Consider the following 18,221-nt stretch of genomic DNA (forward strand, 5'->3'; position numbering starts at 1 on the left):
AGAGAGAGAGAGAGAGAGAGAGAGAGAGAGAGAGAGAGAGAATTCTCAAGTCTACATAATTAGAAAAGAAGCCAAAAATAAGCGCATCAATTTAAGGTTTATATGAACAGAAATTGGTAATACTTGAGAAGATAAAAACATACATCTCAGTGAAGCTTCGTAAAATGAATACTGATACAACATCACATGAAAATAGCAAAGGATCTTCCAGCAAGTGCACAATGTTGCGTTGCCTAATATGTTTGTTGCTTAATGATCTAAATGACATGCTAATATCTAGACTTCAAATTTAAAAATAACCATGAATCATAAACTAACCTAGAAAGTACAGAGCAGATGCAGGAAGATTCATAATCACATGATCAACATGCTCCCAGGCCTTGGGAGTTGGGGATTTAACACCTCTTATTCTCTTATTAGCATTCCCCTTTCTTTGACTTCCCGCATTAGTACCTCCACCTTCAGCATGTTGCTCTGCCAAGTTCACAACAATGAGGAAGGAAATTAAGAATAGACCACAAAAAAAACCATGATATCCATTAAGTATAAATAATTATGTAATTTAACATTTACCTCCCACAACCCAGAAAGAAAAACACTCATTTATCATATCTGTGTGAAGTTAGGATTAATAGGAATTCCATTCAACACATTAAATACTTTCAGTGTTTCACTAATAACTTTGTTCTAAACCTTGTCATAATAACATTTTAAATTTTGATTTTTAAGATTTTACGCTAAGATCTTAATATACCTTGTTTCCAATATCACTAAGTTCCTCACAAATTTCTTTGTTAGTTTGTCCATAGAAAGGCAAGTCATGTTCTTCTCCTGAAGAAGGCAGTGGAAGGAAGAAAAACGTTTAGTACACGATGTTCATGTTAAGATCTCTTGACAGTCAAATTGGATATCATATACTAAACTAGACAAGCCAATAGAAACACAAGTCACATCCAGAACCTCTTCCATAATGTCATCTACTGATCTAGGTCAAGAATCTCCTGGAGCTGGCAGTGGGAGAACAAAAATTTTGTATATGAGGTCCATGTTAAGATCTCTTTAAAGTTAGACTGAAATTGTTTACTAGAACGCAAGGGTGTCTACTGTCTATGAAATATTTTCGTTAAAGACGTATTATAACTTTAAACAGACTGATACCCGAAAAGGCCTATTCATAAGGCATAAAAACAAGGGGTTTGTCTGTCTACCCTCTGTTATTCCTTCACCTCATTTACAAACATAATGTGTCTGTCTGCTCATTTAGTGATTAGCATTTGCCTGCTCAAATAGTAATATAATTGGACTTCTTTCTAACAGTAACAGTGGTTGCTCAAAACTGGAACTGTGGTTCAGTCATCATAGTCTTATCATAGTCATAAATAGCGATTTAATGGTGCATCTTATATCTCTTAACTAAGTTCATGAAATTGAAATTATAGCTTCTTCCAATACATGTTACCTTCCATAGTTTCAGCCAAACACATGCATATAAATAGATGTTTCATTGCAGCACTCTTACCTTCATCACAAATTTCAGGTCGCCGTTTAACAGAAACATTGTCTATCGTCAATGAGACATCTAACCCTTGATTTGCGACTCCAGCAACTGGTGCTCCATCTGTATCAACTGAAAGCATATGAACGTTAACCCATTTCTCGTTCTTTCAAAAGACATGCATCTTCTCAAGTTTTAGCCTGCATACCAGTCAGTCTTCCATTTGCAGTAGCTGCTTCCTCAGTAGCTGATAATTTGTTTATTTCACAAACTTTCAGCTCGCTCAGCAGAGATTTTGAATGAATCTCAGAAGCTGGAATTTCCATCAAGTGTTTCATAAATATTCTAGCATCCATATTGTATGCACAGGCATTATCTTCCACTTTGTTGAGCTTCATATTAGTCCTCAAGTAATTAACGCTATCAGGATTTAAATCATTCGCGAAAACAAAGCATCCTTTCTGTGCCGCTGGGATAGCAAAAGGACCAATACCAGCAAACATATCACAAATGATGTCTCCTCTGTGAAACTGAGAAATCAGTCGAATGTGCTCATGCTCGAGCCTCGAGTTCCAGTAGACAAGCTTGTAATCAAGCCTAAATGTGGCACCATACTGCTTAACTTCCGTGACCATATTATCTTCACCTGCCAGAACTTCAAAATTTGGCACTCGGAACTCATTTGTAATGCTACCAACTTTGTTTACCACAGTTTTAATTCTTGGTTGATTTTTCTGCAAAGAGAGGAGCATCAAGGATAAAAAGAATAGCAAAGGAAAACAAAATCAGATGTCCACTACATGGAAAACGAAATTATAATTTACCAAAGCTCCTAGACCCCCATGTATAATCTATATCTGAAATGAAAACTTATGGTGCTAATGAAAGGAATATTCATACAGTTAGGAAAATTTTTACAATATAAAAAACAAATATTGCCAGACAATTCCTGATGTGGAAAAAAATAATGGCCAAAAAATGTTAAGTATCTGATAATGATTTATATAGGGGGAAAACATCAGGAAAATGGTTTTTTCCCCCAGTTCTTAAAATCCCTTCCACTACACCAAAACTTTGACATTGAGGTGAGGATTGAGGCCAGGGTTTCAATTTTTATACTATAACATGCCCAGCAGGTTGAGCACCCTTTCATGGGCCATTCAAATGGAACAGCAAGCACTAAAGCAGTGCAAGCTCATCGTTCTCGCTGGAAAAAAACACTAAGAGGATCAAAGATTGCCTAATCACATACGACCTGAAGTAATGCTGATTAATTGAAAATGTATATTTAAGTGTAGTCCAACATATTAGAATGTACCATAACTGTGCATAGAGTTTAAGAAACTGCCATGAAAGATTTAACAACATCTTGAATATTTTAAGAGAGTTTTTACGACACAATAAACCATATCAATATTGCCACAAGTAAATATAAAAATAAAAAGAAAACCTGACTAGCAAAAGAACAAGGCACTTCTAGAGATCTAGGAAAATCAAGTGATGATCTAAATTAAGCAAGAAAAAATACAGAACTCTGTATCTACTCATGATAAATATGGATAAAAACGAAAATAAACAGGAACGTCTGCACTGATTTAACAACTGTCAGATATTGCCAGATAAATAATTATCATGAAATAACAGCGGAAGGCATAAGAAGACATACATCATAAATAACCTTTGCAATGACATCCTTGTAAGGGAGTAGGTCACCAGTTATGTTCAGATGGGCAATATGACCTGGAGATTAACTTTTGTCAATACAAAATGACAGTATGAATGAAAGAAAAGAGTTCTCAAAAAAGTCTACCATACATAACACTTAAGTAATTCAAATATCAAATAGAAGGAAGAATACAATGGAGAATACAATACGTACGGAAAAATAAGAAATACTTAACTATTGTTTCAAAAGAAGAAGGTACCTCCACTCCTTGTGGCAGTATTTGCTTCAGTATATGATCTGCAAAAGAAGGGAAGTGCCTTTAAAGCACAGATGGTAGCCAAAAGATAATCATTAAGAAATAAAAAAAGAATTATAATTGTGAAGGTCCTTTTGTCCCACTTAGAAACCAGTAAAATACTGCATAATTCCATTGAGTAGAACAAGGAAAACGAATAAAGAAACTATTATTGATATCAAAGAAGCACAACTAAATGCTTGAGCAACATAATTAAAGCAAACTAATGGGTAACACAGAACCAGAGAACTATTTCAGACTTTATTGACAAAGACTTCCAAGATTTCCATCTTTATACATTCATAGATAAATCAGACGTATGCACAAGTATCTATCTAGGTAGTAAGTATATGCATACAAAGACGCCTACATGCATACTGCATCAAATAATACACAAAAGAAGTGAAGGTAGGGAACAAATTAAAGGAAAAGCGATATAACTCTTGATTTCAATAGAGATGGAAGTGCAGTTATGTCATTTTATATAAAAATCCATCCATTATCACTACAAACAAAGTATCTTCCTTCTCCCTCTCACATACAAATTAACTTTTTTCTCCCCTGAAATTCTCATCAGATGGATTGGGTGGTAACTAAATTGCCATTTATGAACTTTCATCCGAAAATGTTTGATTGTCGCAGACTGTTGAGTATCAAGAGACATTATATTCTAGAAAATTTTAGGTTTGCAATTATATGATGATCTTTGTTTGTATCAATAAAAAGAAGAAACAGTCAAGAAGAAACAGTTCCAAATATCCTTATCCCTACATACATATTGGAGAGCTTTCATAGTAATGTCACACTTGAAGAAAAGAGAAAAATATTATGTTAAATTATATTAGAAGATGGTATGAATAGTCTTCCTCTTGGGGAAGCCACAACCTGAGAAAATGAAAGAAAGAAGTAAAATGAATAGATAACTGTTAAATATCTGATATATACAATATAATTTCTTGCCCTTCTGCATATAAGCTTTGTGAAAAATCAATGTGCATTAAAGCACTTTTTAGATTAAATTTGCATGAATATGGTTGTCTGCGTGACAAGTTTACTATTTCTTTACACGAGTATTGCACATATCTGCCCACAACTGACCTGCTCCCCAATAAGAATATCCAAGTGTCAATGTATGAGGCACCACTTCAATCTCACATAACTTCTTTAATGAATCCATTACATCCTGAGGAATATCTGATAAATCTGTTCCATTACCAAAACCAAAAACAACAAAAATTTAATCAGTAACTAGCTTTAATGAGACCAACCATGTATTTGACAAGAAATTTTTTTTAACTAGATCATGTTTAATGAATACATGAAGAAAGACAATAAATTAACTTCGGTTCTTCCTTGTCTTTCCATTCCTCAGGCTACTATGTATTCTCTATGGTGGAAACATGAACAGACAGAAAAAGCATGTGTATCAGACAAGTTATAACACAAATAAATGATTTTTTTTGGTTGGTATGCAGTGGTGCTGGTGGTTTTGCAGGGCACATAGGTGTAGCTAAATGCAATGGTTGTAAGCCTGGCCCTTAAGGTTAAATGCCCACAACTCCTCAGAATTGAAAAGCATTAGTTGTTTAATGCATGATAAAGAGAGCGACTGAGAACTTGCCACAACAATGCTCTGAAAGTAACTATGTACAAATTATCTCAAATTTCTAGGGAAATCAAGTATATGCAACCCATGTTAAATGTTAATCAGGTAATTAAATTTTCCAAACAATAATATTTCTATGGAACAAAAAGTTTTATGTTTAGCTGTCTGCACTAAAAGATTACAGGTATTCAAATTCTATAGATAAAACATGAGTGATTACAGAAGACAAATTAGAGCATAGAACGTCTAGATGCTAAGGACTATAAAATATTATGTGTGTATTATTTACCAGAATTTTGAATCTTTTCAGATAATATAACCAAACGTTTTTTCTCAGATGCAGAATCTTCGGTTATAGGTTTGATACGAGCCTTATCTAGTAGGTATCTGCAAAGGAAGCAGTAAAAAAATGTTAGATGATAGATATAATCATTAAAAAAACTCAGTGTATACTTCATATCTGATGTAAAAAAATTTATCTTTTGTTGACTTGCATTGTTGAGTTCATATAAAAAGCTATCCTAAAAAACCAAGGGTAATTGACTAATTTCTGATCTTTACTAGAATATAATTGTGAGAATCCATCAAAAATAAAGAATATTATTGTGAGAAATAAGCTAGTTTGAAAGTTTTGATATGTGAGAATAGATTCACCTAGAGGATCGCATCCTCATTGTTTTCCTTGTCTCGAGGCTTCATCCCATTCATGGCTGGTCTTATTTGTGTACTTTTATTTATTGTTAATATCGTATATGAAATTTGTTATAGCCAGATTTTTTAAGAGACCGAATGGAAGAACATGAATCATGTAGTGCCATCAAAGGCGCACGCCTCATTGTGCCCATTGTGCCCTGCAATATGAGATAGTGGCAAAGCGGCCCACATATGATGTAGCACGCCCTTTTGTACCTTACAAGCGCTATGTGAAGGTGCTTCCCACAATGCTAAGACAAAGCATATCCTCATTTTTTTGTTCAACATTTCAATCGGGACTTTATATCTGATAATCCAAATCCCAACATAATAAATAAGCTTACTACTAGTCAGATTTGAGGACTTCACCTCACCCTTGTTTACTATTTGATTTTGCTTCAATACTAGCCTTGATTTGAATTTTAATTTGAAAAATTATGAACATTACTACGAGGCTAAATTATGAAATTGGTAATTGTAGTAGACCCCATTACCAATATGGTATTCTTGAAAATTCTGGCATCATTAAGGCCTTTTAAATTTGTGCTCGATGAGTTAAGGCTTAATATCTCACCGCAGCAACGAAACATGTGGGAATTGGTCATGTGCAAACCACGTGATTTATTGGGCTGATGTGGCATGCTGATGTGGCACTTCATTTGTGACATGACAAGAGAGGGTGAAATAACTAACCCTAAATTCCCAAACCCCCAAATCTCCAAATCCATCCCCCCCAGATTCTCCCATTATTAGAAATTGAGAGCGAAGGAGGGAGAGAACCTGGAGGAGAACTCAGAGATTTGATGGTTACTTGGTCGATTAGCTTGAGTTAATTGAAGGAGAATCTACAAATTTAGTTTAATTTCGTATGGATTTGAGAAATTAGGGGTTTTTTAAACCGATTTTGGTTTTTTGTTAAACACATTGAACCGTGAACCGTGAGCATGAGCTTGAAGAGACCATAATGTTTGATAAATGCTTTCCCCTTGTCAATTTCTCCTTTGTTGCATCTTAACCATGAGCTCTATATTTAAAATTCCCCCCTAATTTTGTCCCAAAATTTTTCTAACCATTGCCACCTCAACATCTCAGAAACGGTTTAAAACTTCACATGCTATCATATGAGAAGTTCGTGGGAAATTTCTCGCCAATGGCGAGAAACTAGGCTTTGACCATTTGAAGTCCAACTTAAAACGCCTTAATGACATTACAATTGTTAAGAATACCAAATTGGTAAAAGGATCTACCAAAACTATCAATTTGATAATTTAGCCTTTACTGCTATGTCAACCTCAAGTTGTGTTAGCATTATAAATTAAGATCTTATTTTGTTATTTGGTAGTAGATATTATTGATATTAACATATTTTTACAAGAAAATTCATAAACCAGTTCTTTCATGCTTGACTATGTATCTTGAAAAATTATGTGATGTGCGCCTCGCTTTACCCAGATGAGTCACATTGCACCTTGCAACTGCTACGCATATGTATAAATATACTTTGCACCTTGCAACTGCTACACATGTGTATAAATATACTTTGCACCCTGCATTGCGCATTGATAACACTGGAATCATGTAGTCAACCCTAAAAATATGAGATAAATGCTTTGTTGTTATTGAACTCTCACAACTTCACAGGTTGTAAAAGGGGCTATAATGATATGTTACCTATTGATTTTTTTTCCCTTAATTTTTCTTTGTTGGTGGTGGTGGTGGAAGGAGACTTGACGTTGAATTTCTCCCAAATTAGGCTTCTATTATCATTTTCTTTTGTGAGAAGATGATGTATGTACAATAATCCCCCATTATTTTACTAAAAAAACTTCACTACGTAACCCAAGAAACAAAAATATATATATACTAAAAATAAAGAAAAAGAAGAAACTACATAAATGGAATACCTTTCGTTATTGTAGTTGTTTCATCCAAGCGAGGTTTATTACCATCACAATTGTTGTTTTCCCTTGAGTTACACTTAGTGCAATTACTATTTATTTACAGTAACCCCTAATATATATTTGTGTAGTTAAATTGCGAGTTGAATATTAATTCACGATGTAAAGCGTGAGGGGTTAATTTTGGTTTTTATTTAATATTTAAAATTATTTATTTCTTTGTCCAGTTAGATCTAAGAAGAACTAAAGAGTTAAGACTACTTCTTTCTCTTTCTTGAGAGCAATGCGATCACAATAAGACCATGTCCTTGTGATTGGTGGGAGTGGTGTAAAATGAAACCTGGAGTCACAGCAGGAACAGTCGAAGGTGTAAAAGTCACTCAAGTCCCACTCCACTAACTCTGATTAACGTTGACATTTTGCTGAATCACGTCATCGATCTTCTTGGGCACAAATTGCCATTCCCAGTCATTAAGTCTGTCGGCGGCCATTTCTATAAAAATTTTGGATTATTAGGATTGCTGAAGACCACCGGTATTGAGTTATTTAAAATAAGACAATTTTCACTTTAGTCCTTACACCTTTAGTTTTTCTTGTTCAAATATAAAAGTTTTCATAAGTTAATTTTAATTCAATTGTTTAGATACTCACCTCTTTAATTTGTCATTTTGGCTTAAGAACTGGGCCAAAACTAGCCTAGTTTTTACCAATAAAAAATAAATTCAAAACTAGGTCAAGTTCAAACCTGACCTAGTTTTAAGTATTCACCAAACATACCCTATAATTTGAATGTAATCTCGTTTGAATTTTATAAATTAAGGCTTGTTGAAACACATTTTGGTTTTTTGTCGAGCACATTGAACTGTGAGCTTAAGCTAGAAGAGACCATAATGTTTGATGAATGTTTTTCCCTTGTTAATTTCTCCTTTGGTGCATCTTAGTCATGAACCTTAGTAAGAACTCCCCTTAGTTTGTCCCAAATTTTCCCCAATCTTTGTCATGTCAACAAGTCATTGCTACATGGCCCATATCAACATTTCAAAAATGATGAAAACACTCCAAAAATTTCTTAACATCGGCGAGAAATTGAGCTTAAACGCTTTAAATGCCAACTTAAAGTGCCTTTATGACGCTGCGGATTTTAAGAATACCATATTGGTAAGAATGTCTGCTAAAACCAATAATTTGGTAAGTTAGCCCTTATTACTATGTAAGGAGTATTAGCAATATAAATTAAGATCTTATTTTGTTATTGGTAGTAGATTTTATTTATATTCACATATTTTTTATGTGAAAATTCATAAACTAGTTCTTTAATGTTTGATAATGTATCTTGAATATTTATTTGTGGTGTATACCTCGCTTTACTCAGGTGTGTCACATTGCGTCTTGTTTTACTGCGCATGTGAGCATAAAGGTCCTTTGTGCCTTGCATTATGCATCGCGCATTGATAACACTACAATCATGTAGTCAACCCCAAAAATTAAGGATAAATACCTTGTTGTTGTTGTAACTCCCAGTCCCTCAGAACTTCAAAGCTTCCATAAAGTAAACGGGGCTATAAGAATATGTTATCTTCCCTTAATTTTTTCTTTATTAGGTATGGTGGTTTGAGGGGCTTCATGTTGAATTTCACCCAAATTTTGTTTCTATTATTATTTTCTTTTGTGAGAAGATGATAGGTATACAAGAATCCCCTTTTATTTCATTAAAAAGAACTTAACTAAACAACCCAAGCAATAAAAGAATATACCGAAAAAACAAAGAAAAAGAAGAAAATAAAAAGACCTTTTGTTGTTGTAGTTGTTACATGCAAGTGATGTTTACTACCATCACTATTGTTGTCTACCCCTGAGTTAGGCTTTTTTTAAGGCTTACTAATATTATTGTTTATTTCTAGTGGAGCCTGATAGATATTTGTGTACTTACACATGTGAGCTGAATACCAATTCACAATGTAAAGCGCAAGGGATTAGTTTTGATTTTTATTTAATATTGTAAATCATTTATTTCTTGTCCAATTGGACCTACAGCATCCTTGTTAAGTTACACATCATATTCTTAGATTGACAATGGTGTCTTATCCCAAGTAGGTAACATGATCACTTGATTAGTCTTGAGTCATAGCAAGTCAATTCTCTCATTTCTTATAGTTTTATAGATGATGTTATTTACGACTTATGCAAATAGTTTTGAGTATATGCATGAGTATCACACCCACACAGTCAAAAACAAAACGAATACTCCACTCATAACAAGAAACAACCATGTATTCCCTATTTCCCTATTTCCACCCTAACTCTCACAAGATAATTAGACATTAATGCTCCTGATATAGAACATACTCCTCTGTACATAGCTTTTCATCACTCTTATTTAGGATATATGCTTTTTTATCTAGGATGTAGAGTCATGCTCCTTATAAAGGCTATTATAAGGATTTAGGAAGCATATCAAAGCATCCAATAAAAAGCTCATAACAAGTCAACTTTTGTTAAGGCTAACTACACAATCTGCTTAGTTTAGCTTTTCCATTCATATAGTTTTTCCATTCATAGTTCTCACCTATAGTTATCGCAAGCATCTACATCTAAATTCCATATACGACACAACTTTTGAATGCCTATTATATGCACCTATTTTACTATAAGAAAACATCCACACATTTAAATTATGAAATCATCCTTAGCATTTTGATATACTATCCAACCAATTTTTTTCTTTTCGTTAAATCGATCAGTAAGTTAAATCTTTCAAATGAAGGTTGATCTGGTATTATACACCTATCGTTAGATTCAAAATTTCATAATTGCTTCATACTATTAAATTAAGTCAGCAATTCTGGCAATATTTCAAGCCCTAAATAATTAGCTTAGACAATTTTCTTCTCAACTAATTTCTGCAACTAATTTAAACTTTGAACCTTAGATGTTGTTAAAAAAATAAAGATTTCGCTTTCGAACTGACGTAGTTCCAATTTCAACCTTTTAACAGTTTTTTAAGGAAATATAACGTAAATCCAATCGAATTAAAAATTTATAGGGAATAATTGAATACGAGAGTATCCGTTGTTAAGGAGATGGAGAACTGAGATGTAGAGACGACGATGAGAGATCTAAAGAGCCCAGAGATTGAGCTGCACTTCAGACTTGCTCTCATCCAAAAGAGCCAATTTTAGGTCTAGGGTTTGAATAAATTTTCGATTATCTCTCTAACCTAAGAAAAAGGAATAGTGTTTTAGTAGGATTTTTTCTACAGATAAGCGAGTGCATGATGGTTTTAGGGGTTTTAGGGAGAGTTGGAAAGGGATCCTCTTTCCATTACAAGACCATATTACTATTTTTTCTTCACAAAATATTAGGAAAAAGGATAACTTTAAAAATTATTCGAAAACGATCATAGTACCATATACTATTAGTAGATTGTCCTTATGTTGCTAAAGCTATTGTATAAGCATGAAATGTCCAAATACATTATTATGTCTATTATGTCCAACTTTCATTTATCAAAGGCACATCTGTATATAGGCACTGGTGTAGATAGAAAAAACAGAGTATTGAAATGATGTCATCGTTGGCCAACGATTATTAGCAATTTGTTCATAGTCATACTCTTGTCAAGAATCAAATAGTTCTAGAGAACATAGAATACAGGGACAACATTAGATATTGGTTAATGTTTAACAAATGTTAAGTGAAGGAGTAAGCTAATGAATTATCATGATTTTAGCATAATGCATAAATAAATATAAAGACTTAAAAGGTAAAGTGAGAATTTATAGATGCGAGGATATATAGATAATAAGCCCCAACCAAAATAGGCCATTAGGAAAAGACAAAGATATAACTTACTAACATTAATTTATCAAAATTTTGATCTATGCAAAATTCTAAAAGGATTAAAAAAGCTTGTAAAAAAGAAAGGGGTTTCTAGATATAGTTCCTTAAATATTTAATAATTACATATTATTCCCTCAAATCTTATAGTCTAGCAAAATAGTCCCTCTATATGCATGGGATTAGCTGCTTCAATGGGATCTTCATTCTGGTCAGAAGAAAAATTACCAAACGTCTAGCATTCCCTCACGTTTGGCGCCAATGAGTTTTTATTTGAAAAAAAAAGAAGACTATGTCTTCACCATATTATCACCTCAAATCTTATAGTCCTGCAAAATAGTCCATCTGTTAGTGTTTCAGTTAAAAAATCAAACATAAATGTGTTATCTCCTAACCCAACATATGCAGTTACCAAACTATCCCTCTCTGTGATGTTTCGAATCTTTGTGAAACTCAACTATGGGTTATGGTTCTTTTATGACCGCTAGAAAAAAACTCAAGTGGATTTAGTTTTTTTAAGAGGGTATTGGGTTTAAACTCATTAAGAAATGGGTAAGAGAACATTATAGAGGGGTAAAATGGTTATTTAGCCACCAACCGTTAGATTCAACAGAATATTCCCCTATATATAACGCTAACCACTCCCACCATCATCAATCCTCTCATTGCCAAATACTATCTCCAGCACCGCTCTCTCTTCTCCAAGTATGACGTTAGCATCCAATTAAACAAAGAGGCCTGGTTCTCCATCACCCCTAAGCCAATTGTAACTCCCCACGTGTCCCTCATAGGTGCTAACTCACTCGTAACTCGTTATAGACTGCTTGTCTGGCGTCAGCAGCAATGCCATACAACTCGTCGCCAGGTAAGATATTGCAACTCTCTACTGTTCCCTTCAATTTCAAGTTGAGAAATAAGGCCTATTTATTTTTTTCCGTTATTGATGCTTTTTCTTAGATATCACGTGATTGCGATTAAAATTTATACTAAAAGAGTTGAGCTTGCGGTTAATAATGCCAAGATTTACGGGGTGGAGAATTATATTGATTTGTAATTGGGGATTTTTTTCCAGCTCGTGGCATGCCTAAAGGTAAGTACCTTTTTTAAAATCTTTTTTAAATTGTTTATTTATCATTATTTAGTACACAATTAAGTAATCATAGACAACAAAAGTTTTGGAATGAAGGATTTATTTTTGTTATATAGATTGGTATAGCTATTACTAGGATAGACAAGTACTATAAAATGAGATAATTAAAAGTTAAGATAGAATAAATAGCATCTGATAGCTAAAACCATAAGCTAAAATAAAAGTCAAATTAAATTATGAAAAAGTTGAATACTTGAAACTTTGAGCAAGACGTGAGCTAGTGAAAAACTAAGGTGTTTGACAAAAGAACGATATATTATTATTATTATTTGTGCCTTCCATTTTCTATTGGGTGATATCGCCTTGCTTTCGCAACCATGGGGAGGTTCATCTTATAGCAAAGTTCTGAATTTTACTCTCAATATGCTCAAGTCAAAAGATGGGTATGCTTGTCACTTTGTGATGTGATGTATTCTTCTATATTTTGCCCATTTTGATAGTATTGAATGATGGCAATCAGTTGTATATCAATTGCAAACACCAAGTTTCTTATTAGATATATACTTTTGTCCTACGCTTCTATTCCCATATTAGAAATTTTGTGATCTATTGTCATAGCAACACACAACCTGATTTCATAAAGCTGAAGCCTGGCTCCATCACCATTCATTCTTAAACACACCTCAATTTTGGAGGGATGTCTTGCTAGTAGCTTTACGATAATTCTTACGTAATAAAACCTAATTGTTCCACTCATTTACTTCCCCAGAACATAAATTATAATTATTCTATTAGACATGTATTCAATCACATCAATACACATTCTAAATACTTGTTTATTTTCTAAATTCCACCATACTATCTCCTTATGTATTGTGCATAAGCTTTTTCTAAATCAAATGTTGATCTCTTCAATTATCCTTCTATTGCTAATCAAACATATATATAACTTCCAATTGACTTCCCGTCGCTGTTTGATTCCGTGATTGTTTGGAAAAGTTTATATATTCTTCATTCTTGCATATCTATACCAAAATGAACCTTCGCTCGTTGAGCATCTTCCAAGTACCAAGTATCATGTTGAATGACTTAGTTAACTTTTCTAAGCTCATATCTCTGAATCGTTTTCATACTTCAATAGAGATAACAAAAATTAAATCCAAAAATCATATTCAAATGCCATGAATACATCTCCTTAAACTAGAAACAATTTCAAATTATATGGACCATTATGTCCTTAAACGTAAAGAAACAATTTCAAATGCTATAAACCTGAATGCCCTTAAGCCATATCCAACTTCGGAACTCACAGACCATAATATGCCAAATTAAAGTATGTCAAAACTCCAAATCTATGGATCACAATAGCTTTTAAGCTTCCACCTGCTTTCCTATGAACTCGCATCCATCTCGAGCTCATGCATGTATCAAGTTCTATATGACAGTGGTTCAACAAATTCATGTCTAATGAAGAACTTTAGTTTGTCCAGAGTTCATACACTATGACCTGGATGGATCGGTTTAAATCCCCTAGCCTTGAAAATTTTTGAACCTCATGATAAGTGCAGGTAGTAAAAGGTTATTGCCCAAGATTATTGGCTCAAAATCAATCTGATAAAACTGATTCCTAAACTTTCAATTGACTTTGTACATATTAAATTTGGTATCATTGTGTACAGACAATGAGCATGAAGAACGTAAATCGTGAAATTATTGTATGACACTACTATCATTCATCTCGAACTCAAACATTTATCTTGAACTAGAATTTCCATTTAAGTCGAATTCAGGAAATCTGCGTCTATCATGAACCACCTTACTCAAACTTGGCTAATAGACATACATCGTGGACCTCATGTACACTAGAACTTTGCATCAAGTTACACATCAGGAATTCACATACATCATGGGCCTCACAAACAAAATGAGGTGGTGTCCAGCTTGAATTCCGATTTCACATGTATCACAAACCTCACATAGAATACAAACATTGCAACCAACTAAACCTAGGTGAATTAACATTCATCATGGAGCACATGTGGAACATAAACTCACATAGACAATTCCTCGTAACTTCATGAAATTTGTGCCATATCTCATGTTTATGTTGAACGCATGCTATCATAAGCAATTTAGTTTGTACATATGTTTTCAGCAGATCATTGCATCATTATATAAAAATTATTAGTTACCGCACATATAAGAATTATTGCATGTCATATATAGCGTCCCAAGAATGGTTATTTCAGATTTCAGATCCTGCTAGAGAAGCTACTGTTCAAATTTCTTAACTGGTAACTAGTACTTCCAATCAGACAAAATATTTCATTCATTAGTGGATTAATAGTACACTGAAATGCTGACTTATTCATTAAAATTTATTTAATTAATTTCTTATTAATCTGAGAAATTTCCTATAGATTAGTTACAAAGAACTAAAACCATGTTGCATGCAGATACTCAATCTTTCAAGCTGCTCAGGATATAACGCCTAACATTGTCATGTTCCTGACACGTAATATGGACCTAAACAAGGTGGAAGAGCTTTCTTGGGTATTTTCGCCGCCCCTAAATCTGAAGGTATGCCTTATAATTGATAAGTTTATTTTCGGATTTGTCATTGCATTCTTTCTATCTAGAACAGATGCCAAAGATTTTAATTATGGTCATACGGTACATATGATAAACAAGAGTGGATGCAACCCACATACTGATCTGGTCAAAGCAACGCGTGGAATAGCATGTATCTGATTAGCAAGTCATATACATTTTGGTTTTGGTCTAATGAATACATATGGGTGAACTATTGTTGATGCAACTAGCATATTTAATTGAGCCACTGTCTGATATTTCATCTGTAATATACTGACTAATGTTTAGTATAAATATTTAGTAATCTTGTCACTATTTATTACACATGCCCGACATGTTTTGATTTTGGTCGAGTACATTATGAGTGAATTAGCACAGGCGCCAATAGCAAATAACTCATGCTTTGCTTTTTTTTCTAAATTAACATTACTGGGGAACTAGCACCGATGCAAATTATCAAGTTTCATCAAATTAATTATATGAACTTCTGTGGGTCATCATCATTATTGCTAAGTACAAGTATCTTGTAATTTAACTGGCATGAAAAAGATGATAGGGATACTTATCAATGCTGATCACTGCAGGAGCCAGAGAAAAAAATATGGCCTGGCATTGCATATTATCAAAAATAAGGCACAATATGATGTACTTGTTCTATAACCATTTATCAGTTAACAGATTAGCTCACAGTCGTTTTCATTACCTAATCTTTTGTTCTGGAACCACTATCCAATATTCTATCCAACCAACTTTTTTTCTTTCCCATAAATCGATCAATAAGTTAAATCTCCCAAATTGAGATCGATATGGCATTACACACCCAGCCTTACATTTGAAAATTTCATAATTGCTTCATATTATTAATTTAAGCCAGCAGTTCCAGAAATATTCAAGCCCTAAACAGTTGACCTAAACAAAACTTTCTTCTCAACTAATTTCTGCGAGTAATTCAAACTTTGAGCCTTAGATGTGGTTAAGAAAGATAAAGATTTCACCTTTCGAAGTACGCTTGGTTTTTTTAACAGTTTTCGGAAGGAAAATTACGGTAAATCCAATCAAGATGAAAATTAACATGGAAAGAATGAACGAGAGAGTACCCGTTGTTGAGGAGACGGAGGACTGAGGTGCAGAGATGACGAGGGATCCGAAGAGCCAAGAGATTGAGCTGCACCTCGAACTTGCTCTCGTCCAAAAGAGCCATTTTTAGGTCTAGGGTTTGAAATAAATTTTCGACTATTTTTCTATGGAAGAAGAAGAGAGAAGAGTAGCGTCCTGCAGGGGTTTTTTTCCGAAGAGAAGCGGCCGCGTGAGGCGAGGGTTGCGCGGAGAGCTGCGAAGGGATCCCCTCTTCCCTTGCGCGTCGAGCTGGTGGTGGGACCCGATAATTTGACAAAGGGTTTTTTTAGTTATTAGACCATCTCCAATGGCAAGGTAAATATTGCATTTCTCTCTCCTTCCACCTCACTTTATTCTCTCTCCACATCACTTGTCTTTTCCAATTGCCTTTTAACTCCACAACAACTAGTTTTTCAAAAGTTTTTCACTTTATCTTTCCTCCACATCACTCAACCATATACCCCACCATATTTATTCATCCTATTATTCTTATTTTTTTATACATTTTAATCTTTATTATATTTACTAATATATTTATAATTATAAAATTTAATTTTTATTATGTAATAAATAATATGTATTTTTTAATAATTTATAATTTTCAAAAAACTTAATTTTTAATGCAATAAATAATATATTAATTTTATAAAAGAAAACAACACACACTATTATTAATGTAGTGGTAAACCAAACATACATAATCTATCTACCCTTTAAAAGAGCCAGTTCCTGAAAAACTTTCCCCTTCCCAAATTAACCTTCAACCAATTTAAATCTACCTAATTTCTCCCAGCGTTACAGAAAATTCGTCATCAACATCGGAAATTTCCCAGCTCGGTTACGCCTTCCTCTCCGCTGAAGCCGAAGAGTTCACCGTTTTACCTTCTCCGACGAAGCCGAAGCGTTTGCAAAGATGAGTATTATTCATCGGTTACCCTTCTCCGCCGAAGCTGAAGCGTTACAGAGATTTGCAAAGCTCAGTATTTCTTCAAAATTTCCGAATTCATCTCCACAATTTTTAGAATTTGGACATTCAGGAAGGTATTTTTTCTTCATCTTCACTCCTCTATACAAAACCCTAACTCTAAGCGTTAGTTTTGCTCAATTCACCCTATCCCCTTTCAGTTCTTCAGTCCTTTAATTTTGTTCTAATTTTGCCCTAATTTTCGATTTCCTACAGTTTCAAGCGACAAGGGTTTAAATATTCCAGCAATAGCTGTATCGGTTGTGATTTCTTTCCTAAATTAGGTATTTCTTGTTATATACCTGCTTTTCATTCAAATTTTACTGAAGGGTTGTGATTTCTTTCCTAAATTAGGTATTTCTTGTTATATACCTGCTTTTCATTCAAATTTTACTGAAGTTATTGTTACAATACGCTCATGTTTTGATTTCTTGTTATATACCTGCTTTTCATTCAAATTTTACTGAAGTTATTGTTACAATACGCTCATGTTTTGATTCACAGTCTTTAATTTACAAAAGATGCAGATTGTCTCATGTTAAAAGGATGCTGAATCAAGTTTATTTGCCTGTAACCTGTTTTTAATTTTTAATTATTGATCATATGTAAAGTGGCCATGTGCATATCAATTGTCAATAATCATGGTTTTGTAATAAACTTGATTTGGTTTGGAATCGGAGAGGAGAAAGATTTGGGTTGTCTATGATTTGGTTCTGGAATCGGAGAATCACAAATGATATAGTTGAGTTATTTAATTTTTCAGGTTATGATTTCGGTTTTGATTTCTTTCCTACAATCAACTGTTTTTTTTTTTTTTTTTTGCTCATCAAAGCTACCTTGCATTGTTGACTTTAATTTTTAATTATTCTATTGTATGTTTTAAACCCTAACCACTTATCCCAAACTTGATGATGTGATAAGCAAGTAGCATATCCACTCAGTTCATCTCGCTTTTCAACATTTATAATA

At 33.6% G+C, this 18,221-nt stretch overlaps 1 protein-coding gene across 6 annotated transcripts in view; it reads right to left on the minus strand.

Moving 5' to 3' along the window:
- LOC109823669 (tRNA (guanine(37)-N1)-methyltransferase 2) overlaps nt 1-16,549 on the minus strand; it is a 25,543-nt gene extending 8,994 nt beyond the window's left edge. For 3 of the 6 annotated variants that reach the window (XM_020389996.1, XM_020389995.1, XM_020389997.1), the window contains exons 1-8: nt 16,270-16,545; nt 5,352-5,449; nt 4,555-4,659; nt 3,396-3,458; nt 3,162-3,235; nt 1,704-2,229; nt 1,520-1,627; nt 319-474 (exon numbers count right to left, since the gene is read on the minus strand). In XM_020389996.1, coding sequence (XP_020245585.1) covers nt 319-474; nt 1,520-1,627; nt 1,704-2,229; nt 3,162-3,235; nt 3,396-3,458; nt 4,555-4,659; nt 5,352-5,449; nt 16,270-16,373 — 1,234 coding nt within the window. In that variant the 5' untranslated portion in view covers nt 16,374-16,545. Of the gene's footprint in view, nt 1-318; nt 475-1,519; nt 1,628-1,703; nt 2,230-3,161; nt 3,236-3,395; nt 3,459-4,554; nt 4,660-5,351; nt 5,450-16,269 lie in introns of all 6 variants that reach the window. The other 3 variants (XR_002242436.1, XM_020389998.1, XM_020389994.1) reach the window with 3 other exon arrangements.

This window comes from Asparagus officinalis, chromosome 9 (genome assembly GCF_001876935.1).
Source record: "Asparagus officinalis chromosome 9, Aspof.V1, whole genome shotgun sequence".
Lineage (NCBI taxonomy): Eukaryota > Viridiplantae > Streptophyta > Magnoliopsida > Asparagales > Asparagaceae > Asparagus > Asparagus officinalis.